The 26,451-nt window shown below is 39.1% G+C and overlaps 1 protein-coding gene across 2 annotated transcripts in view; it reads right to left on the reverse strand.

The window, feature by feature from the left end:
• Positions 1 to 2,255: 2,255 nt before the first annotated feature.
• SHQ1 (SHQ1, H/ACA ribonucleoprotein assembly factor) overlaps positions 2,256 to 26,451 on the reverse strand; it is a 51,488-nt gene continuing 27,292 nt past the window's right edge. For both annotated transcript variants that reach the window (XM_037385435.1, XM_037385436.1), the window contains exons 11-12: positions 24,809 to 24,929; positions 2,256 to 4,019 (exon numbers count right to left, since the gene is read on the reverse strand). In XM_037385435.1, the coding sequence (XP_037241332.1) occupies positions 3,467 to 4,019; positions 24,809 to 24,929 (674 nt within the window). In that variant the 3' untranslated portion in view covers positions 2,256 to 3,466. The remainder of the gene's footprint in view (positions 4,020 to 24,808; positions 24,930 to 26,451) is intronic.

Raw genomic sequence — 26,451 nt, forward strand, 5'->3', positions numbered from 1 at the left:
CAGGGCCTGCAGATCCGTCTCCTGCTATCCTTGGCAGAAGTAGCACTCCAGGCAGCAGTGAGGATGGAGAACAGACTCCCCTGGGGCCTCAGGCATGAATCCAAGCTGCTGCCATTCACTTACCGAGGGAGAGCAGCTTCCTCCAAGGTCAGCTCATAACCATTGCTGCAAAGATGTGGGTGTGGGAACGAGACCTTGCCCTTACCTGGGTCTGGGTAAAAGCAGAGGCCAGTGCAGTCCCAGCAACAATCTACTGCAGCAGCAAAGTGTTAGGATATTCACTGGAGTCAGCTTCCCATGGCCACCTTAGCTGGAGCTCTGCACCACTGCCACAACATAAGGTCAGGATAAAATGCTCTATTTAGCCTAAATCTCTAATATAAAATTAACTGATTAATAATAAAGACATTAAGTTATAAATCCAACTCCATTTAACCTCTCCCCCAGAGCACTCCATACACATCAGACAACTCACTTTCACCTCCTCCAGCAAAATGCCATAGCTCTTCCCCTGTCAGGCTCAGCTCAAACTTATTTTCAGTAGGAATTTTGTCCAGACACTGCAGTTTATTCCCTTCAGACTGATTATGATGATGAGAATCAAATGCCTTAAAACAAAGTATTGGCTGTGCAACAAATATGCTTGGGTGGATAGGGTGAGGAGGGGCACTAGAAACAAGGAGTATTTAAAAATCATTAGAACCAATTACATATGTATTGAGTTCCTCATCTACCAACCAATTTCCAGCCTGGAAAACCTGCGTAAGAACAATTCCTATGGATTCATCCAAAAAGTTCTTCTACATAAATTCAACTCTGAGTTAACTCACTCCTTTCAGGACCCACAGCAGCTTATGGGATTGAGGGGTCTGGGCTTTGAGGTTTTTCGCTCAAGTGTTTGTGGCTCATAGATTCAGCAAGCCTCAGTTTTGGCTAAACAAGGTTACAGAGCTCCACTTATCTTTTAGAAGTATCTCCGAGTTTTCTTTTTGGAGAAGCAAGGCTTCTCTTTCATACAGACATTGCTCACCCTGAGCACTTTGGGTGTGCTGGATAAGAATTTCACATGTGGCTGCATTATCACCCAATAGGGAAAAATTCCCCACCCCACCACAATGGTCACATAAAATTGCTATCTATCAATATGTAACAATCAGCATTCACTATCAGCCCCACAAGCAGTGAACAGCTTTGTAAAAAAGGCAATGATGAACATCAACATTGGACAAAAAGGGGAAGAAACCTGGGAATGGGCCTCAGGGTATAACACACCACAGCATGTTTTGCCAGGTGCCAATGTGCAGAGGAATAGCAGGATAGAAGCAGAAAGTAAGGCAGCACACTATAGACCTGCAGGAAGCAAGCAGGCACTGGAATGTTTTCAGAGGCAGAAACAGAGCTCAACTATGCAGGGTCTCAAAGGTGAAGACATCAATGACATCGAAGTTACCTGGGAGTTAACACCTCTGTGCTGGCCACGTTCTCATCTGGCATTTATTGCAGCATCACATTGTATGGACGCTGAAGATATTTAACCCAAACTGGATTCATGCAGACAGATGGAAAAGGCTCACAAACAGCATAAAGAAATCCTGCTTATAGGCACAGAGGAAAACACAAAAAGATTCACTAAAGATGTCCTCTTTAGAAGAGGCAGCCAGGCCCGGCAAGTAATCAGGTCTGCTGGGAAGAGAGGAACATTTCCCTCAACAGCCTGCCACGAAATGGGAGAAGGGAGACACTGAAGGTGAGGGGGAAGAGCACAAGAGCATGCTAAAGACCTGGCATATTAAAAATACCCATCAATTTTCACAGTTTGTATTTCCTAACTTGTACTCATACAGCTTTCTCCAGCTCATGTTCAGCTGAAGGAAGTTTCAGAGTTCATACTTGTAATTTGGGGAGAGTGGGAGAAGGGTTAGGTTTGTGTGCGTTTTTTTGTTTGTTTGGTTTGGTTTAAGTGCATTTTTCCCCCCCTCTCTGACATGTGCTGCGTAGTTGCAGCTACAGTGTAGGTTTTATTGCTAGCATTTAGAAGAGTAAGTGCTTACTGACACACAAGATAGGAAAGGTTCCTCCCCTGGGGAATGGAACAGAGACTGATTAAGCAACAGGTAGGTATTTAAGAACATAAAAAATATTGGCAGATCAGGGTTGCGGTTCTCACCGACCAGGAGTCAGTGCAGGAACAGAGATAGCCTGCTGGTTTCCAGCAGGGTGTAATGTCAGTGAAGAATAAGTCTTTAAGCTCAGGATTTTTATACACTTTTTAATAGTAAACACGTTTAACAGTAATCAACGGCTTGTTCCTCCAGAGGCATGAATTAGGTGTTCCTGTTTTGCCAGACTGCTGAACCAAACCTGGTGGTCCATGTCCCATCTTGTCTCCCTCCCAAATCCTTTTGCAGAGATTGAATAGCAGCAAATAATTTGCAGTAGCCAGCTGGTTTCAAAAATCTATAGGTAACAAATTAGCACAAAACATACCAACTGGATTATTTTAACCTTATAAAGACAAAAAGGAGCAAACGAGTTGGCCAAAGCTATGTCACAGACTAGTAATAAAGCCAGGTCTAGACAGCACAGGTTTGCTTTCAGTCCTATACTCGAGACTGCTGTACCATGTTGTTTCTTCATTTTGGTTAACATTACTGTGGCAACATTAAGAGCCATGGAGAAAGAAATGAGAGTTAATTAGGATTTCTGTTCTTTAAAGAGCAACAGCAGTGTCCACATGTGGAAACATTTCAAAAACAGCACAAAAGAATGAACAACTAAATTACTGAAACTTACATAAGAACTGCAAAATTACATTATAGCCATTCTATCTTCTAGAAATATAAGCTATAACCCTTCCATCTTGTACTGACGACAAAGAAATTTCCTTTATTTTGTAAAAAAAAGTAAAAATAATTTGTCAGCACTGTTTAGACTTTTCAAGCTATAACCATTTTTTATAGTAAAGCATTTTGAAATGTGAAAAAACGCAGCAAAATGTCATAAACCAGTTTACACAGACATAATGAGGATATTTTTCAAGTAAATCCCAAGAGCTTAAGGTAACTAAAATAATGCTGTAACTTATTAAGCTTAATGAAAACCGTTTCTAGAAGTTTACTGAAATTACACATTCCCAACATGCAGGGATCAAACCTGAAACTGTCGGATCAGAGAAGAAAAACAAAAATCTAACTATGAAGATGTCTATCATAGTCATTTCAAATCTTTCCAGGATCTCATCCTCCCAACTGTCAACACACCAAAGAAGAAAAAACATCAACTTCTTTCTGCAGCTCAGGATAGCCTTGGGAACACCTCATTATAGCAATCACCTGTGTTGCTAGTGGGTCACACTATGTTCTAACATAGTCCTTTAGTCTTCATCTTCATTTATGCTATGAAGAAAAAAGTAACGGGTTTGTCTTTGACAATACCGCCAAGAAATCTCCCCAGTAGCATCTCCTGATTATGTGTCACGTTCAGATACACAGTTTTCTCCTTGTTCCTGCAAAATGCAACCTGCATTAGCCAATCCTTCAGGCTGTTCTGAAAGTCTAATTGCAGTGTGCATTTGCTTTTCTAATTCTCCTATCAATTTTCCAGGAAGAGATGTAGATTGCAAAGAAACCTTTGATTTTTCATCACTAACCTCAAACATCGAAGTGTCTGTGCCCTGCCTTAATCCATTACAGTCAATAAGTGGAGCTGTCCTCTCCTCTTGAAGCGTGCCTTGTAAAGAATTTATTTTCCCATCTCCACTGGTTGAGGACTCTTGCTCCTCTGAATCAGAGCCTTCTGTCTCAGATGATGAAGTACTGCTTGATTCTTCAGAGTCACTTGTCTCCCACTCAGAGGAAGGCAGCTGTTGCTTGGAAACTGTGCCAGCAGCTTTTAAAGCATTCTCCTCTTCTTGTACTAGTATTGCTGCTGCTTCCAGCTCTTCCAGTTCAAATCCTATGTGAGACTTAGTGAGTGTGGTTTTCTGCAAGGATTCAGAGAGCATAGCCAACTTTTTTGACCTTCAACAAAAAACAAGACGTATTATTAAACTTTCTAAATAGAACTTTCCCATTTGATAATGCAAACACAAACCTTAAACATTTCCACTATTCACTTTGTTTGCAAACAACTTCTTCAGTTATGACTACAAAAGTGGATGCTACAGGGGGAAAGACACCCACAAATATTCATAATTACTATTATCTTGGGTAACTTTTCCCACAAGGCTAGACAATAACCCACTGAAACTCTTTGGTGACACTTTCAGAAAAGATACTGCTTCTTTGATGTTTCAGCAGCGCATAGTAAAGGAAAAGGGATTTCAGAACAAACCTTTTCAGGATTGCTGCCTTTAGCAGAGAACTCTGCACTATGTGGCTTGCTAGATTAAGTTTAAATGCAGCAAAATAATTCTGTTTTACTACCCTTCCAGATGTGTGTTAAATGCAGATGAACCAACAGAACACAGCTGATCAGGTCTGTCTCAGTGATACATTCTCCTCCTTTCACAGCTAGCTTGGTGCACCCATGACAGCAGGAGATACTCAATGCCCCATCTGCAGATGTGCTTTACCTTTCACTTGTAAATCAGCTGAAATATAATTCAACAGAAATATCAGGACCATTTAGATAAATGCCTCTAATAAAGCAAGCACAGTATGTCAGCTTCAAATCTTTGGTACAGCCATATCCATTTCCTCAAGCGTTCTGAAGTCAGCACATGCTTTAGCAGAAAAAGTGCATCATGGATTTATAAATAGAGAGAACAGAAAGTAAGAGAGTACCTTAAAATGGAGGTGGGAGGGCAGAGGGGAAAACGGGTATAAAATAACAAACATACATCCTGTTTCTTGTTGTAGAGTTTTGCCTCAGACTATCAATCAACTTTTCACCACTTCCTGCAACAGCAGGTCTACTATAAATCCTGCAGAAACTGACTGGGTTTCATTTCCTCTGCCAAACCTGCTAACCTGCAAGGCATGACACACTGACACTGGAGCAAGTAGCTGATAATGTAATACATGACTCCTGCGAGGCAGAAGTTAAAGTGCTTGTTCTCTCAGTTGAATGGTTTTAAAGATCTTTATATTCTATTTCCCAGGGGGCATAATTACTCAGTATAACATAGAAGCTTCCATTTTTTTTTCTCCTAAAGGAATTGTATTTAAAAGTGGGGGAAGGGAAATCCAATGCAGCTTCTTACACATTTTACAGAGACAGCGCAACATTTAAAAGCTGAATTTGGAATAAAACATACTGAACTTCCTTAGTTAACCCATAGACTAAAAATCTAAGAAATAAGAGTTTCCCATAAGTAACTGAAGCAGCAGAGAACAATTTATATTTCCAGGATTTTTAAATCTACAGTGAAGAATTAAATCATGTTATCCTGCCAGCCTCCAATATAAACACAGGTACCAAGTTTTAAAAAGCTGCTTACTTAACACTACCCTTTTTTCCTTTTTGATGATGCATTTCCATTTTATTTTTTGTCAAGAACTTGACTTTTTCTTGTAAAGTTATGGAGAATTTGAGAAATTGCCAACCTAACTGGGAGCAAAGAAAGTATTCTCCAGGTACCATAGGTAAAAAGAAAGAAAAAGAAGCCCAGTGATGTATCGAAAGGTTCACAAAGCTTTGCAGGTAGGTGGTAACAGAAGAACTGGCTTGCAGGGAAATCTGCTTCCTGAACACACTGGCGAGAACCTAGTTTACACCCGAAGCAACAGGAGTTTATATCCCTTTCAGAAAGCATTTTACAGTGGTTTTGAAACAGTCTCCTTCCCTCCTGCTAACAATACATATGCATACGTGTGCACGTACCCCCTCTTCCACTGTGAGAGCTGTTAATAATATGAAGGTACAATACTTTCTCCTGTCCTATTGCCTGACTGTCCACAAGAATATGAGCTCCAAAAGCTAAATGTGCCTTGTGACAGAGAACACTGTTTTGAAGCCATTTTATATGTCGGTCCTTCTAATTTCATTGACAGCCATGAGCAACTAACTGTAGGCACAACAACTTCCTCTAGTGATACATCTTCAGCTCCAGCTACCTCAGTCTCACCTACCTGTTTTAATACTGCCATTACAGATAGAAAAATCAATTTTGAAAGTCCTGTTTGTCCTCACACCTCTTCCATCACGTCTGCTACTGTTTCCCAATCTTATATGTATTTTTTTGCTTTTCCTCATTTCTGCTGTTCCAATTTTTCATGCATGTTTATCCTGCTAGATACTCAGTCCTTGAAATCACTCCCTCAAAATCCTCTCCTCCTCTTTCACTCTTCTCTTACAATGCAGTTAACACATTAGATACAGAAACATGTCACATAATCAAGTATTAAGGAGATGTATGGCATCATGTATGTGTTGGCATTAATAAATATTTCACTGTGCTCTAAATCACTTAATGCCAAGTGTTAAGGAAGAAAATACAGTGATATATACTCATTTGACTCAATACACATTATGTTACTAAATTAGATGGGGTTCTACTGACAGATAAAAGAATGGCCTCTCTAAAGCTAGATGTGGTCCTACTGACAGATAAAAGAATGGCCCCTCTAACGCAGCAAGTGTTCAATCACTCTATACACAAATGCATTTTTATCAGAGTTCAAAGGGAATGAACGAAAAGGTTGGTGCCTGACAGCTACAAACATCCATCCTACTGGACAACTGTAAAACTGCAAAAGGTATTCTTAATCTGAAATTCAGATCAATGCCTTCCGAGGTATCAAAATACCCTACCAAATAACAACAATAACAGATTTCATAAAACAACTGTGGCTTCAACTTTCACATGTAGCCCTTCTTCCCCAAAGTTTTGACAGAACTACTGAGACACAACAGGCTTTTTATTGTTACAAAGGATTACAGAAAAAAAGCCATTGAAGAGAACAGCCTGCTCTTCCCTTCTAACAGTAATGGCACAAATGGATACTCTGCTTGGATAAGTAAGTGCCTGCAAGAGGCCAAGGATTCCCATCTAGCCTCTTAACCTCTACAACTGCCTGCCTTCGTCTCTCTCACATAGCAGTCCCATGGAGCAGTGTGACTGCCACCACCACACACAGGGACACAGCCCACAAACGTTTTGGCATGTTTCAGGAAAGGGGAAGGGATACAGTCTTCATGCAGACCTGCACAACCTTCTTTCTCTCTGCCCTACCAATACTCTAAAGGCCCTATTTAGGCCAACCACAACAGGAATCTAATAAATCATTACAGAACTACATTATTTCACTTTTTTTTTTTTTAAGCTCTTGGCCACATCAGGTGTTTTATTTAAACAGTGTGGGAAAAGTCTCTTTTCAGTTACTCAGGAGTTCTTAGTAGGCTAAAAGTTTCTTCCTAACTTTCACTCTGGTCATCTAGTCTCTTCCAGAGACTAACAGAACTGCAATTAGCTATCAGTCCATCTTGTTTAAGGCCATTACCCAACTTCAAAGAGAACCAAGTTTCAGGAGCACATTTCACATCAGCCTTAGGAAAAGGTGGCAGCACTCCCTGGACAAGAAAAAAGGCACACACCATAAACCTCAGAGCATGGAAACGCTTTCAGCAGGATACCATGGGTCTCTGAGCAAATTATTTCCCAAGCTGAAACGTAAGAAACAATTCGGGAAACAAAAATGAGACACCAGAAATGAACTATCACGTATTAGAGACTTGCAGTAAACAGGTCCTGCTGTTTCCAAAATCTTTTGAGTACTGTTTTAGAGATTAGACAGCAAATACTTTAATTTTTCAAGTATGATTAATGGAATCGCATGATTACTTTAAGACATGCTCATTCAGTATGCACATTTGCAGTAATGATATCTTATTATTATGGTAATAGTGTTCTTACATAAACATGCATAATAAGCTTTAAAGGTGCTACACATGATAATTATTAGTTATCAAGATGTCAGTTGCTTAAGGAAAATGTTTAATTACAGGTTAAACTGATCAGATGCATGTTTTGTTTAATGTATAGCTTTGAGGAACAGATATCAACAGAGGCATCTCAGGGCTTGTCCACATAGTCTAGAATTAAAATTTCAAGACAGAACTACTGTAATCCTTGTCTAGCCACAGGAGTTTCTCCATGTGCTAGAAAAAAGAAAAAACCACTTGTTCCATAGGTCTCAGATTATGAGAGAGTAAAACTGAGGTGAAAGGAAGAAAGAATCAAAGTACATGTAACAAATAGAGATGGATGAAACAAGGAGAGGAGGAGAGGATTATGGCAACAGGAAAAGTTTATAGCAAAGCCCACCTGTGACAGCCTGAAGACAAGCTATTGTGATTGGGAACTGACTGCAGAGCTGACAAGCAGCAGCCAAGGTGAGAGAATAGGACACAACTACTCCAGTTAGACTAATGCTCCTACAAACTCCAGTTCTACCTTATGTTCCAAGGAGTAAGGAGACGACACTAGGATCTGACGAATCAAAATAGCTATTGCCTCCAGAACACAGAGCTATGAGAAAAAGGTATCACAGAAGGCAGGCGTTAGGGATTTTATTGTTTCCAAGGAAGATTTAACATAAGCTGGAAGGAACAACCAAAGTCGGCGTAGCCACAGAAAGTAAAAAATAAATGCAGGATTTAGGGGATACATCCCGCCACAAAATCATCTAATTCTTCCCCAATGTAAAAAAAAAAATATTAAGTAATTACGCCTCTGTATATTATGCCCATCAGTCAGAAATAGCAGTACAAAAGGAAAAGGTTTAAAGAAAAAGTGTTAGTGGGCCAAGCCTTTCTGTCTGCCTGGTACTTACTTGTCTTGCATCTAATTCCCTTGCTTTAGTAGCTTAGTTATCTTAAAAAAACCCCAAACAACTAACTCTAAATTTGAAAATATGAAAATCAGCATTCTGCTCCTCATTCTGTAGGCTGGGTGACAGCACATACTCCATCACAGCATGGGAGTTACCTATGTAAAACTGCAGAGTACTTGTAAACAAGGGAGTAAATAGCCAAATCGGCAGCACAACCTTTCAGAACAGGAGTCAGTAATGTTTCACTATGGAAAGAAAAGGGACTTTTCTTGTACAGACACAAGCTCTAGCTTGCTTTAGCTTTCGTAAACAATTGAAGGATTATTTCTACTGCCTCATAAGTTTGGCTTTGCATTTCACAGATGCATACGAACATCCACTTTTCTGAAGTACGCCATGTAAAATGGGTGTAAAACATGGCAAAACGCAACAGAATTTTATCTACCCCTAGCTTCATGACAAGCAAGTCTGTGTACATCGCCCAAATGCTGGCATGGCAGACTGAGCTATTCTTGCCCCAGCACAACACAAAAGCAACAAAGCATGGGAACCCATGTATCAAAAGCATTGACAACAGCTTTAGTTCCCAGCCTTAGGTCTGAAAATGACCTAGCTAGTCTTGGAACCAAGCTGGAACCTAACTAATCTTGGAACCAACTAAAGTCTCATTGTATTACGTTGATCAAGTGTGGTTAGGGCCTGTGCACTGAGTTACAGTGGGAATCAGTCCTCCACACCTAGCAGTAGCTCTACAGGGCTGACAAGCCCTGTTTTAAGTGTAAAACACTTTACATTAATTATCTTTAAGCCTTACAGGCAAGATAAACAAGTCTCAAAGAGAATAGATATTTCAAGTGCAGACGTGCCTTTGCAGTGTTGTAGGTTCCACCAAATATGAAAATGGGCCTGTCTCATTGCCAAGCAGCCATCCCCTGGTAGGCCTACAGTTCCTTGAGATGCATTCAAATACAAACTAGCAGCATGCTCCGCCTGTCAGCAGGGCTGACAAGTATAAAAAGGTCAGTTATTCAGCTTACCTCCACTCAGCTGGAGCTCTACACACATAGAATCCATCTAACAGTAAAGCTGGTGCATTAAGCAAAAGGCTTTCCATCTGCTGGATCACAAGTTATTTCCCAACTGCCTTAATTTTATACATTTATTGTATGAGAAACTACCAAGTTTAAGGAGAAAGCGTCACTCTATATTTAAAGTACCTTTCTCAGCAAGGCCTGGCAAAACTCAGACTTCTGAAAGCTTCATAGACACCCTCTTTCTTAGATAAAACAGACAACAAGCAATACAACCAGCCAAAGTATAACTACTTTAAACGTGCTCCAAGTTACATACCTGGCAGCATTGCTTACAATTTCCCACAATTACTCTTTTAGCCAGAGGAATTTCAAGTATTAAGACAACTCTAGAGTTAGTATGACCTCAGACATCACCAGATATCATCCCAAAGTAAAGCCTCAGCAGTTCAGATACAGAGGATGTGTAAACGTACTATCTGCAAGACATTGAAATGTCAGTTAAACTATAAGGGATAATGACATTGCCCGTCTTGCCACAAGACTGCTTGAGGACAGTCTGCAATAGGATGTAACTGACATTTCAGCATGGTCATCACTGGTGAACCAAGGGGCACCTGCAAAAGAGCCAGATTCTCCAGATCATCCTATTTTTCCCCCTGCCCAGAGTGGTTCTTGCTGGATTCCATATATTGCTGCCTTCCAGCCCAAGCCTTATCTGTCCAGACAGAAGGGGTATGAAGACACACTTTTCAATATTCAGGCCCTCAATAATGCCAACATTTACTTTCCACAAGAACTCTGTCACAATCTTGATGACAGTTAATAACCCTATGGCAGTAAGTCTACTGCTTAAGCTCTCTTGCAATAGAAGGCTCAAGAAGTTACAGCCAAACATAATATCAAAAGGTAAAAAAGTAAGCTCATACAAGACTGACACAGCTGATGAAGCATCCAACTATTCTTAAAGATACTTAAGAAAAGAAATTGTTCTTCAATCTAAAATTCAGATGTCAGCTTCTATCTAGTCCTGCACAGCTGCCCGAATAACTGAACTGGTGGCTTTAGGGAAAGTCTCTTGAAACTTATAATGGAACTCACCCTGTTAGCCAACACACCATAAGTCACTGGAACAGCATATTCTGACACCCAGGGGTAGAGGACAAAGTGAGGGAGACACACATACTCATGAATTACTGTAACAAACTTCAGGGCTTTAAAACAACATAACATGCTTCCTTCAGAAAGGCAACTAACGAAGTCAAACATCCCTTCACACTTGACATACAACTTCACATAGCTAGAAAGAAAATATAATGATTGAATTCTTGCTATACAGAACTGAAAGAATTTGATTTTAATAGAGACATAAAAAAGAGTCTCAATTTGATCAACCCCAACTGGTAAAACAGATGCAATAATGGTGATTGTGTTGAATGTAAAAGCAGACTTCATTGATGTAGAAACACCTAAAGTCAGTTTGCACAAAAAAGCATAATGGTCAAACAATAAGCTTAGATAAAAAAAAAAGTCTTCCAGTTCAGGAAAAGAATCCTTACAAATGGACATTTAGCTGCAGTAAGAAACTCATCACACTAAGCACACCATCCATATGCTGAAAATACTCTTTAAAAGTCATGGGTCACAAAAGAATATGAGCCTCTGAATATGCCTGGAGATAAAAGACTAAGGCTCAGTTACACCTTTTAGCATGCATTTTATACAATAAGCCATATTTCACTATTTCACTTACAAAGTTATTCCTAATGAGTGCTTCAGGTTATACACTAGTCAATAATCTCCAACCGGAGTGAAGTAGTATTGAAAAAGCAAGCTCAGAATCAGTGAACAAAAATACTCCAAATTAAGTTCTGAAAGAAGTTCATAGCAGAAAGGCCGTAGTCTTGATAAAAGTTAACAACTAGCGAAAACCACTTTGGCTATCTGTACACACTGTTTAGTATTACAGACTATGACAATAAACCTAATTTTACACTGGTTTTATTGCAAAGTACCTTACACACGCCTTTACCGTAATTCCCCACAAGCTTGGGAAAACTATACATAGATTTTATTTCATCCAGCTCTGGGAACCCAACTATCCTCCACAGTGAAATATGGCTAACACTTAACAAAGCATTACAATACTGCCGTGAAATTTAAGGCATGAAGTGGGATAGAAAATACACACAGCACCTAAATTACAGGGCAATACTTTCATAGAAAGAAAAGGCACAGAAAAATCACAGATAATCTTTGTGCCATACACACAAAATACCATAGGTTTCTAATGAACATAGAAGTCCAAAACCTATTTTACATTTCTTTTCAAAAATGGCACCTCAATGCACAAAATTCCTTACTGCATCAGTTAAGGAGAAAGACGAATATGCAACATTTACTAAATCACTTTTCAGCCTGTATTACCTGTTAGCTCATCATAACCCCACCTAGCTTATGAGATCTGAAAGAATCACAGAATAGATAGTACAATTAACAGCACCATTCAACAGTTTCAGGTGCTTAGTTTAGTATACGTTTTTATAGTAAAAGGCAGAACCAACAAATAACTCCATTAAAATCTCATTAGCTCTGATCAATGATTAAGGAAGATAAGAACAAAGAACAATTTAATGTGTTAGTGAAGGAGAAATGGGTTCATTTTATTCAAGACTCAGGTAAAAAGTGGTCTAAACTAATCTTCTACATTATCTGCAGCAAGAAGACAGACAGGTGAGTGCAAACAACAAAAATAGTGCAACATTTATTCACACAATTTAGTCCTAGATTAAACACAGTCTCCATACGAAATAAACAAGCCATCTCCACAACACAGCACTAAAGGCTGTTTAATTTCTACCCTTTCTTATGAAAAGTCAGCTGCTAAAATAAAACGTGCTCAGTCTATTCAAGGTATTTTATGCAATTGTAGCTAAGAACTCATTGCATTTCTCAAGAGGATGGATTCTGATTTTTAGCCTAAATAACTTGGGTTTACACAGTTACACTGTCCATGTCCATACTGCTAATTATTTCAGTTCTAACAACTCCTGGAAACCCCAGGCAGCTTCAATCAAACTGAAGAGCCATTCATGAAAATAAGCAGAAATATAAATAATGACCCTCAAAGCCGACAGAACACAGCTATCATGTATTCTCTTGGTAGAAGGCCACAGCATGCACATATCAACCAGGTTATCAGTGCGAGGACCAGCTACTGCACTTGCTGCCTCTTTCTTACCTGGTGGAGGTGTCAAAGGATATGATGAAGACATTAGGGCACAAGGCTTGGGTTTGTAGGAAGATTACAGAATCTTCCCCACCCCCACCCCTTGTGGACAAAGCAGAGACTGGAAAAGCATTCACTGCACACCAAATCTTTATGTTAACTTAAGAAAATCATGCTATAAAAAAAGGGAACACTGGGTTCAAAAAGAACCCTGGAAAACACATCTCCCTGTAAGCAACTTTAAATCAACATGATTAGAAGAGCAGAAATCCAGTGCTAAGAGACTGCTATTGACATGAGGAACCCACCACTTAACTTCAGGTGACAAAGCAGTCCTGCAGCATAGAACAATGGGTGATGTGGAAGACTCCAATGAGTAAGGAGAACATAAAATGCTTTCATCTTGAAATTCTGGCTTTCAAAGGTCATTACATGACCTGAAACAAAGGCAGACATACTTACACTGCAATTCAACTTGTAGTTTTGTAAACATTAATTGCTATCTACATAGCTTCAAGTACTAATGTTTGTTAACCATAAATCAAATATAAAATGTAGCAAGTTTCACTTGAAGTGATTTCTTTTATGTTAATAAGTCTGAGTATTTCAAGTGACTTTCCCTCCATATTTGTTCTGAAATTCCACGGTGCTTCTTTCATAGTGTATCTAAACACTGCATGAGCTGAACTTCACATTTATAAATTTTTTTTTTTAAAAAAAGCTTCCCAATATAACATCTTACTTTCATTACTTGGTCTTTTTGATAAGTTGGCACCAAACATATAATGGATTATAAAAGAAATCAAGTACAGCTTACTTATGTAGATGATACTATGAAAATATTTGTAAGAGAAAACAGAATATTGGACTATAAAAAGTAACTGAACAGTATTTATGTGTTTTAAGAAGACTTTAGCTGAGCTTAGAAGCAGCTCAGTGTTGCCAAAATAGCTCACTAAGTTGCCACCAGTCCACGCATCTAACAATGGCACAGCTTCCAAAGTTATATATGATTAATACAATGAAAGATGAACAGGTAACACCACAAAACAGATACAAAGAAAGGAACAGATTTTATGTGACAGGAAGTATCGGCTACACTACAGAAATGGAACACTGACAACTCTTCTACATTAGCCTCATTTCCCTCAAATTTCTTAATTGCCATTACCTAGAACCTGGTTTTCACCATCACTGCTGGTGATCCAGGAGACAGCACTCCTAACACTGCAAATTGTACAATTTGCGTTACAATATGAGAATGAATACAGTGCAGAAGATGTGAATTTTAGTGTCATGATAAAGTTAGTGAAGTCATGTATTACAAAAGTAACAAGAACAATGACAACGAACAGGCTTAAAGGCACAATTACAAACACATTACTGCAACCTAATCCTATCCCTTACAAGGTTAAGTCCTAGTGAGGTCCAACAAAATTTTAACTCTGACTGCTCTGTTGCTTCTGACCAACACCCTTAACACTTGGGAGGGAAGCCACCAGCTGGTAGCCTTCCCATTCACAGTCCATTCTCAATTCACACCATCTAAAGATCAAAAGACACACAATATGAGTATATTGTGAATTCCTTGCAGAAAGCAGAATTTTTGCAAGGACCTAAACTCAAGTGCCTACTCCCACCTTCTCCCACACACACCCTGCTGTGTTTGTAGGGCACCTATTATCAAATGCTCTAGAGCACAATCATGCCTCTTATGAATAATAATTAATACCACCATCACATGCAACTGAATTGGCTACAGATCTGGCTCCCTGACCCCGACAAGAAAACTTGCAGGCCATGCATGCAGCATCATGTAGCTGGCCCACACTACCCAGTTCTTGCAAGAAAGAGCCCCCAGGGAATAGTGGGGAGTGGGTGTTAGGCCACAGACTAAAGTACCATCTCTCAGTATTACTTTTTTTGTCTCATTCTACCTCTGTTCTGTCTTAAGATTTACGGGGTATCACTGCAAGGGGCAGGGGCAGGTGGAAGAGACCAAGCTAGTTACTGACAAGGCTGGAAACAAAACAGGAAGACATTATCAGCCTGCCGATCAGCTTCCCACTTTGATCACAGCTGCACACTCCACCTGCTTAGAAAGCCAACAACTACACAAGCTCATCCTTCCCCTAGTCAAAACAGAAGACGAGTCGGCTGAGATGTGCTGACTGAAAAGACATGACACAGATCACTGACCCTTCTGTAGGCAGATAGGAACTGCCTCCCAACAAGTTTTGAAAATCAAAGCAGTAGCCTGAAGGGGAAAAAATGGCTTTCTTCTTTGCCTTCTCTACCCACAGCAAGGTGCATTCAGACACAGCCTGAAGGAATATGAGCTATAGAAGAGTGATGGAATAAATAGAAAAAAACAACAGAGAAAAGGAGAGGAAAAAACAAAGGAAACTGCAGCTAGCAGCTGGGAAGAGAGATTAAATCCCTTGCTAAAAATCCATGTTCTACAAGGCCTGCTAAAACACATATAAAGCAGAATTTCTGGTATTATATCCACCTGTCTATCACCTTTTTCAGCCTTCAGGGCAATGTTTTGCTTTAAGCCTCTTAACTCCATATACTACACTACTCAGGTATTGTTATTTACAAAGTGCTCTATGGACACCTACTGCTTTACAGACAATTGAAGTGACAGCTTAGGCCTTAAATAAGATGCAACATTTAATGAGAGGCATGGCAGCTCAAGATGACAGTAAACAAAAAGAAATTCTATTAAAAACATGTATCAAAACAGTGAAAGAGGAGACATAATGTGCTTGCAAATTATTAGTTACTATTTTTAAAGCAGAGAACTGTGATCTAAGGATCAAGAGCAGATGACTTGGGGTGAAAAATAAATCTCTGTTCTCTACAGAACTCTGACACCAACAGTCAACATGCTGTTTGATAAATTGGCAAACCCTTATCTAAGTTTTAAGGAAAATTATAGCATAATAAATGGCACAGAATCTCAAATACTTTCTGCACTAGACCCATAACTAGTGTTTGAACCACAAGGTACTTCTTTGAGCTATGCTATCTTGATGGAAACAAATAAGACAGTACAGAACTACTCAAGAACCTAGAGCAAATGAGCCAACTCAATTACTCTTCACTAGGAAAATGTGAAAACTTAACTGCTGTCAGAATTTTTCCTGTTCCCTGTTCAAACTAGATCAATTTTATTCGCAATTCTTTGTTATACTACACCATGGCTAAAACACAAAATGTCTGTTCCACCATACTTGCAGATAAGTCCAAATCAACCTTTAACTTTCTTACCAATGAACTACTGAGTTTATTCAGTGTCTTGCCATAACATAGGTCCTTAAGACATACACGTTCATGGAACCTTTTTTACCCCTCCTAGTTCTCTCCATTTCTCAACATTTTTGAATAGACACTACAATTAGTCTGTTTTGGCAGTGCCTCACAAATGCATTTAAGGTCATGCCACTTCTTTCTAAATGATACTGCTCTGCTGCTTCAGCTGAAGATTGTACTTACCCTCTTACCTCCTCAGAGATAAATAGGTGCTCAGGTTCAAACTGCTCTCAAACATGACCCAATGAATTTTTCTGGAGCTGCTGCTGCCCTCAATTGTCTTATGTTCTCCAATCTATAACTATGATGTACAATTTTTTATTGTTCATCTGCCGTCTTATACTTGACTGTATGAAGTGCATGTTGTTCAAGCAAGCAAGTACTGCCAATCTGGGTCAGTCTCCACTATTGATTTTCTACCTTTATATAAATAACATGTAATGTCACAAAAGAGTTTTTGTCTAAAAAGACATATAGTGTATTTTCTTACAGATTGTGAAAGATACTGGACCGTACTTAAAACAAACTCTGAAAACAATGGATGATACTAACTTTATAAAGCAATTAAACAACCTCTGTCTTGTCCCAGGTTGATTTCCCACTCCCCACCCTTTTCCAATGTTTCCTAAACCACTCAGATTATTAGTAACTCCTATTGTTAGTGGTATGTAAACCGAGATATGCATAAAACGAACCTCAAAAAGCCTGCAAAGAGACCATTTGAAGTGGCCACTCCCATTATTGGCTAAAGCTTGAACACCAGCTGGGACATCTGAAAGTTAATACACCACTACAGGCCACCAAGAAGTGAATGAGAAGCAAACCTAATGCAGCATGATTACTCAAAGCAGTAAGCAAAAGTAGTTCTGCATGGTGAACTAGCTGCCAACAGTAGTAATGCCAGATTGTAAAGCCTGCTAAGAAGGAATTACAATAATTAGGGATTGTAGTCATGAGCTACTGTCGCAAGTCATCACAGGACACTAAGGGTGAAGCCTATGTAACCAGGTAAACAACAGCCTTTTTACTCTGTTCATGGAAAAGGTGTGACCACAAGCAGCACCAACATTTTTTCATTTATCCCTTATACCTGTATAGCTCTTACTAAGCCAAACAGCAAACAAAAAAATAGCCTTCAAATTAAGAATCTCAAAAATCAAACAAGTTGTTTTATTTTGCAGAGGGTGAGGGGCAAGTAATTAAGTGGCTTCAGGGTATCCAGAATGACAATACCATTGAAGTAGTATAACAGAGAAAAAAAATAATCCTCTAACTGCAAACTAGATCAAAATATGGGATTTTGTGATAGTGGCAGTGGGGTTGTTACACTACCTGATAAATAATATCATCAGAACATACGCTAAAAGCATATGCTAATGGCAAGGCCACTTTCTAAGCAGCAATGTGAAAGCAATGTGGCTCTTCCATGTAGCACCTACTTGGAGTTTTTATCAAACCTGGAATTACTGCAGCCTTCTCTAAGCTAAGGTTAACATGGGCAGCAATGAAGGTAAAGTAAAACCTAAAGTACTGCCAAAGTAGAGTACAGTTGACCATGAAATGGTAATGCACATAAAATACAGTACTATGAGGTGTATTCTTCCTAAGGTCTTAACTGTATGAAGTGCTTTAAACATGCTCTACAAATCAGTTCAATCTCACAGAGCCAAGAAGCAGGATTTTCATCCAGAATGTACTACTCCTTATGCCTTTGTTCTTCTGAATCATGGCTGCTGAATCCAAGAGGTTAACAGCTGAAAATATTCCTCTAACATTCAAGAATACTTTAAAACACCGATTACTTTTTCTTATTTGTTAATATGCTCCTCCCCCCATTACAAATCAAAAATTTAATGAACTTGTTAGTAGTACACCATTTGAAAACCTTTTAGGATAGTTTTGTTCCCGAATCCTCCTATCTGAACTTGTCGTCTTCACAGTAGAGGTGCAGTCAACAAAAGCTACAGCCCTGAGTTCCAGACATTACAGATGAGGCATTCTTAGGACCATGGCAATGCCACAAGGAGTGAACAGGACTTCATAAGTATCAACCCTACAAGCAGCATAACAGCAAAGACCAGAAGATCTTTAAAAAGCCTGTTTTTCCTCTAGTCAAGTATTTTCAGATTTACAAAACCCTAAACCGCTAAAGAAAACAAAAAACACCAAGAAGAAACAGCTGCAAGAAATAGCACAATGAAAACAACTTCCACATACTTTGATACACTTTTCTAAGCTTTCCAGATCCTAACAAATAATAACCAGGTCAAATTTCCTAAGTTTGCAGATAGATGATCAGTTTCACAAATAATTTTAACATACAATTGGAATATATGTTAAAAACCTATTTACATTCATCTAAAGATCATAATACTTGACTATAGAAGCTTAAATATGTTTTATGTTAACAAATATTTCCCCAAATCTAGCAAAAGCTTAAAGGTAATTCTTTCAAGAAGGCTGTAATACATGACCTGTTCTCTAATGCTTTTTGCCCTACAAGCAAGCACAGCATAGGATATGGGTGAGCTGGTATGTGTAACAAGATACAAGGAAAATATATGAGATTCTCTATAGAGAAAACACTGTAAATTAGTAACAGATCTATACAGCTAACACAAACACTTGTATGAAGAAAGGCTTTTGATGATTCATTGTAGTGCAGTGTGTTTAAATTGGGCTCAACAAACTATCAGCACTATTCTGATTGCCAAATGAAAAAATATCAGTAGCCTGTCCTATATATTTGCAGAAAAGGCTGGGTTTCAATGTAAAGAGATGATAACTTGTAAAATAAAATTTTGAAGTCTGTTAAAGCCAATAAAGAGGGCAGAATGATCATTAAGAAACCTTATCTCTACCAAAATTTAACCAATGCAATGGACGAAACTATGATGCTGAGTTCCCCACTCCCTTGTGCTCTTTATGATCCAATGTGACACAGACAGCAAAAATCCCAAACCTCACAGATCTTATTTTTGGTCTGAAAGATTTGGGCTCCATAATGCCTCTGCAACTGAGTCCTTAACATTTCAGACCCACATTACACTATATTGATTAAAACAGTAATTCAGAAAACCCAGGGAGAAGAAAAGGGGGACTGAACAATCACAGTCAATCTCATCACCTCAATGACATGCTGTGAATGTAATTAATCCTACATTTATTTAGAGAACTTCACACCCTACACATAAAGCAGCAACTCCCTGCTGGCTTCAGACTAGCTAATTATGTTGTAACAAGGATGAGGTTTCGATTATAAGAAAGAGATGAAAAGACAGACCGACCTATGAAGCTAGCCTATCTTTTAGGGTATGTCTTACCTGCAAATGAAGAGAAGCAAATATAACATACTAAGGAATATCTGACTTAGCTTTAATTTCTTTAGTTCCAATAAAGATAGCAGCTTCTACAGAGACTGTATAAGTGCCACCAGGAATCCTGGTTTTTACTTTAAAGCAAATAGCCCATGCTTGAACTGACACATTACACCTACAGTCACCAAAACTAGTAAGATTACATTTGCCTTACATTGCAGAGCACATACACATGAAGGTACAACTACAGAGCACACATACATTAAAGTGGCCTATATACCAACGTAACAAACCAAGTTGCAGTTCTGGTTCCACAGGACACACTGAGGCAATTTAACAGCTCATCTCTCAACATACAGACCTCCTTTACCGCACCAGTTGAAGCTACTACAATACACAACACAATGATTTTGTAATTTTTTGTAGTAGAACAGATCCTGAATAAAAGCTGAAACAGTAAGTTGAAAATTTTTAAAAAGTAAAATAGTAATAATGAAAAATATAGTAAAAATTATATTTGTATTTGCTTGATCCCTAGCTTATTCTCCTGTATTCCTCACACCCACAAAACTTTGAGAAGTATACAACCACGCAACAGTACATAACTAAGTGTACTAATCCCTGGAAAACTGCCAGGAATACTAACAGCTTCACCTCCAATTCAGGAACACAGAGAATACACATTAACTGATACTAAAGTGGTACATGTTTAAAACTAAACATGTATTTAAATGTTAATTAAAAACACTTTAAATCCATACGGGCTCAATTGTTCCCTTATGCAAGCATACAGAACAGTATGCACTTGTCCAGGCAGGCAGCTAAGGACTCGTAGGAAGCAGTTCAGCCTTCCACCTAGCCACTCATGTTATGGCCAGCAGGCATCATGCAGCCGAGCTACCAGAAGGCACATATGTACAACAGCAGACAATAAAAAGCAACATGAATAGAGACTGGCACAAAGGGGAATACAAAACACTGAAGAAAGACATCAGGCTACACAAAAGAACCTCAGCACAGCAAGAGTCAGTGGGGAGAACTACTCCAACTTCTGTAAAGGACACAACTCCTATGGGGTCACAGACACGTAAATCCCTCCAGCAGAAGGGAAAAGGCTCTCCTGCAACAAACCCACACCTATATTCCCCTGGTTTCAGTAGCTCATATTGTAGCAACCAAACAATCAGTGGTTTCCCCAAAGCTCCTTCTCCTCTCCCTCATTTCCTTCTGCTCAAAGGCAGGCATGAAAGATGGGAGTAAAGCTTAGACTTAGAATACAGATTCAGCTATAACTTCACCTTGGAGAGGCTGCCATATGTAGCATAGTGGTTTGTAAAAGCTCTGACCTAAAGAAAAAAGCATGCAAACCAGACAAATTAAATTTAATTTTATTATGGAAATGAAAGCAATAACAGAAGTGACAGCAGGGTGGATGATAAGCTCACTTAGCAGGGGGATCAAATGAAGTGATGACATGTCATTATGACCTCAGGGGTTAAAGAGGCAATTTTCCATCTGGCTGCATCTGGCTTTTCAACATAAATATTGACACCACCTGCCGAGATTTACTACAAGCTGCCTCCATAGGTCTTTGTCTAGCTTTTGTTACCCAGGTTAACATTTACTTTTCCCCTCTTTTCTTGAAGTTCTCCCAATCAATGTGCTCCCTTTCTTCAAAACCTCATGAAGAGTTAAAAGGATTTACATACCACTTTATACAATAGATCAAATTAATAATAACAACTTCACAAACAGCTCAAAGAGAGATACTAGATAGCTATAAAGCCGGTAAAGTTAGCTTTAAGACTGCAAACAGGAAGACAAAACTTTAGCTACACTTGTGTCTTGCATAGTCTTAAGACTTCTAGGGATCTACTTTTATCTTACTAATAGGCACCTGAATGAAATCCTTTTTCTGGAAAAAAAAATTAAAAATACCTTAGAATTAGAACTAGCTTGTACTCACCATACCCAATGGACCATTAGCCACCTGCATGTGTTTTATTCAGCAGCTTAATTGCTTCCAATTCCAGATACATTGTGCTTAAAATAAATCATCTTTTGCCAGCCCAGTGACACATTTGCTTATTCATCTAATTTAGCCACAGCCAAACTAGGATCTCAAACCAAATCTGGGATCAGCTATTAACGCACTGTTGGCTATAAGGTTTTTGCTTCCTCACTGTACATTTAAAAGGTAGTACCTACCAGTGGTGTTCCTCTCCTGGAGGCTTAACCTAGAATAGGACTGTATGCTTGCTACCACTTAATACAGCTATTACATTTTTGCCTGTGCCAAGCTTTTTTTCTAAACCTATAGCTCCCAGACTTTTCTCTGTCAGTACAGGTGAGCTAAAAAGCTTGCTTCCAGCTGTTTTTGAAGTGCCCAGATTCTTCACTAAAAAGAAACAACAGCCTGTTTCAACTGTTTAAACAACAGGGCCCCAACCTCCACTAAGGCTCTGTTACATACCAGCAAAAGAAGGGAAGAAAAAAACCCTCCACAGATTTTGAGAGCACCCTGGGACTACAGCTATGAAAAGACAGGAGAACACGGAGACAAAGGAAGTTAATGAAGCTTGCACACAGCAAAGAATAGATACAAAACAAAACAGAGAAAGCATCCAGACTGATCAGACATGCAAATAACTTCACTGAAAGACCACCACAAAAATACTTATGAATACTTCCCCCTCCCAAAACTCTTTCACCACAAAGCCAATTACCAGAGGGATGTCATAACCTTCTTCCCCTGCAAAGGAAGTTGTACTACCCTCCTCTCCAAATGCTTTGCTCACCCCTGGGAAGCTGCAAACCCTTGTCTTTTAACAGATAAGTCGCCACTCATTTCTGTACGTTAAGGTATTTTCTGAATGACAAGTGAACTTAGCGGTTCCCTTCCACAGAGGGGAAAAATGAGAAGTGTTCCTGTTCGCTTCGCACATGCTTAACTTCAAGCACATGCTTCGCTGCTAAACTGGAATGACTTAAGCATACACTTAAATGCTTGCCCAATTCAGACCCTAGAAATAGGACTAGTTTCTGCAGTTCCTCTTTCTCCTGTTCTCCTAATGACAGACAACTATTGTGCCATGTCATTATGCCAATAAGATAGCTTAATTGCCCTCTTTCCAGAAGCTGTCAGTTCTGCTTAACTGGTACATAATGTATGCGTCTAGGAGTAAATGTGTTAATATATCAGTCGCTTATACCTACCATACATTTTCCTCTGCTCTATTTAAAGAAAGCCTTGGTTTTTATGATTGACTTGCTAGACATTATATTCATTGATACGGGCAGCAGTAATATTACTGTCTTATGACTCATTTATTTGTGACAGATGCACAAAATAACTTTCTCCTTCATTTACTGCACCTTTTCAACTGAACTTAAACCTCAACATGAATTCCCCCATACTTTTATTTTAGTTCAGGTGCAGTCAAAAAAGGCCTCCTCAAAAAGACAGTGTAAAATGAACTGGATGTTCCTGTAGCTAATCAGGACTGATGAATCAAAATTTTAGGAAACATCTCTAGTTGCTTTATAATATTTTGGGCATTGTTACAGAGTCACTCAATGCATACAGAAAAAAGTAAGAATCAGCAATACGTACACCACATATGAATGCTGCAGCTCTGAACTGAAGGCCTTTAATTCGCCAAATACTGGGGTAAGATCACACCTAAACATAACGGCCTACGCAAGCTGGCTCAACTCTCCCTCGTATTCCCCTTTCTGATTATGATTATTACCCAGTTCCTTCTATATCGCCTCACTGCTTCTTGCGTGTTGTGCGCTTAAGAGGTTATTGTTTTGTCCCACAGTCTCTTGTTAAATTGTGAGCTGGAACGCAAAGACTATTTTTAACCACTCTTTTATATGTATGTTGCTGTATTAACACAAAAAATGCTGTTGTCATATTTGTTTATATGAGTAATGCCTTCCTTTTCAGAGAAATATTACTTTCAACTCATTCACATACTTTTGTGGGCCTTCAGAGAAGGCTGTGAAAACATAAAAAGCAAGGGAAGAAAAACACAAAAGCTGTATGAAAGAGTAAATCTGACACCACAATACAAAGCTCAGTAAGCTTTGAACATGCAGCTTGCTTCATTCATTTAATCCATTCCTAACTGTTTTCCTACCAATACTTCTGTTTTTAAAGCATTGAAGCAGGGGTCCTCAAACTACAGCCCACGGGCCAGATAGGGCCCCCCAGGGTCCTCAATCCGGCCCCCTGTATTTACAGAACCCCCCCTGCCCACCCCCCACCAGGGGTTGGGGGGGCAGAACCAAGCAGGCCCAGATGACTGCCTGCCACTTCATCTGCATGCCGGCCCCCTGTTTAAAAAGTTTGATGAGCCCTGCATTTAAGCATGCTGATACTTCTAACCAGTCTGGTTACGAAGCTCCCAAGACTCTGAAAGTAAGTCAAGCCATGCTGATGCCATTCAAAGAACAAAAATGAGACACAAAAGCACTGAAGGGCAAGAACTTTGCCTGGAAGTGGCAGAGTCACTGTTTCAAGTGAAGTAGAGGCCAGAGTGTATTGCCAAGCAGAGTGAGCTGGCAAGCGCCTACAGGGGCAAGAGTACACAGCACACAGAAATTTGTGACACTTACTCTGGTGTTAATCATCAACTGGTACAACTGCTACAGTTCCTACATCAACCATTTCACACAAATGTACATGGTTTGCATGTGCATCTGACCAGATTTGAAGTTGTCAATTCTATCTGAAGTTATAAACTCAGTCCTGAACTAGGAGTTGTTTCCAACCTTTTTCCTATTGTTACACAAGTGCTATATAAACATTTTCTTCCTAAGAAAAATCATAATGAAAATCCCCCAGAACCTGTTTCCCACGCACACAAAAAGTGTATATTACTGAAAATTCACATTTTTCTTTAAAATGCAATTCCTCTCTCCCTTCTCCAATGATGTCACTGCATTAAAAAATGCACCGAATGTCTTCGCTTACATAGTAAAAATAGCTGGATAAGCAAGGTTAATAAACGGAAGAGACTGATCACATTTCCATTTATAGGAAATACCATTTCTTTTGATTTTACCAATACTTGTTTGTAGATGAAGTACACTAAAAACATTACCCACATCAATAACTACTTAAGAACTTACTTGACTTTTTGAATCCAGATGCAATAATCTGTAATGAAGAGATCATTAAGGAGGTAGGCAGGGTCATTCTCCTTAAAAATCTGGTGAACATCCAACAGACACTTCAAAACAGCAGCTTTTCCTGGAAACAAATATTTAGTTTTGTAATACACTAGAAATTGTAACAGATAATCTTCATCTTCTCACCTTTCAAGCTTTAATAATCAGCTATCTACAACCATCTTGTAACTTCAAGTTGATTCACAGTCTCAGAACAGCAGTAATATGACTATGCCCTTCAGTATCTGCATCTATATGGATGTGGAGCCTCTGAATTCAGTAGGAACCTCTCTGCAAGACTGAAGCCTCAAGGCATAGTAACTCATGCATGTAATTCTGTACAGCTGAAGCAGCCCCCTCCCCCAGCTTCTGCACTTCCCAGAGCTGTGCTAGCCCAAACTTTAGCAGAGTTATGTAGTGCACCAAATAAAGCAGCAAGCTAAAAATTATCTCGCAAATAACCGAAAGTTATGCCCTATCATTTCTCTGAAGAAATCCTATTTCCCTGTATGCCTACAGAAATACCTGTGTTGGAAAATAATAAGGCTGGGAACACACAGCCCACAGCAGGGTCAAGCAGGCAGGAGCCACAGCCATTGTGTAAGCCAGTATAAGTAATACCATTACCTAACATCTAACCATTGCCTTAAATTAAGCGGAACTTTTCCTGCTTCTGTTAGTTACGGAACCATTTGGCAAACCGAGCCCCAAGAAAGAAAAAAAAAAAAAAAAAAAAAAATCACTTGAGGCTCAAAAAGATGCCCTTTGACACACAGTTGATAAAGGCAGTAAAGATTAAGAACCTGAATGTTTTTTCATACCACAACCAGAAAACTTTCTGTAGTCAGCTTGATTTTCTTCACATGCAGCCATAGTTTCTAAGAGGAAGGCTGATTAATGTAACCCCACCAACTAGCTGGAATACCCTCCCTCAGTTTTCTGATGAAAATTGCTAAAGAGTTAAGTGCTAGAACACTAAAAAATAAATATTCCTATTCAGTGTTGGGGGGGACACCACACCAAAACCCCCAATGCTCAAATAAAAACAGCCACTACTGCAAATGGAATCTAATAACCCTCTCCCAAGAGGCTGGCTCCTCCTAGGCTATGAAACCTGAACATGGATGAAATTACATTTTAAAGATTTAAAAACAAGCACACGCACAAAAAAGAGAGAGATCCGAACTCCCCCTGCTGTTCAAGCACGAAATTTGTTTGTTTTTAAGTAATACCTTGCTGAAAAAATGTTGACAGAGAATGAGAGTTAAAGGATGTGGAAGGTGGAAATAAGGAAGGACCTGGAGAGTAAAATGCAATAGAAACAGAAGTGACAATCCCATTGGTTTGGAAAAGATCAACTGAAAAAGGTCAGGAAATAAAATATAGAATCCCAAATATAACTGATGAACTTTTAGACTGCATCACGATCAATGCGTGCCAAGCCAAGCTTGTCAAACTTAACTATTTTGACTAAAAATAAATGGGCTCTTTTAAAAAAAAGTTGTATGTAGAATTAAAAAGAGCAAAATTTTAAGATTCTAGCTGTCAAGCTGCCAACCCAAACCATTTATAACATTAACCACTGTTACTCATCTGCCAAGTAA

This window comes from Falco rusticolus, chromosome 4, assembly GCF_015220075.1.
Source record: "Falco rusticolus isolate bFalRus1 chromosome 4, bFalRus1.pri, whole genome shotgun sequence".
Lineage (NCBI taxonomy): Eukaryota > Metazoa > Chordata > Aves > Falconiformes > Falconidae > Falco > Falco rusticolus.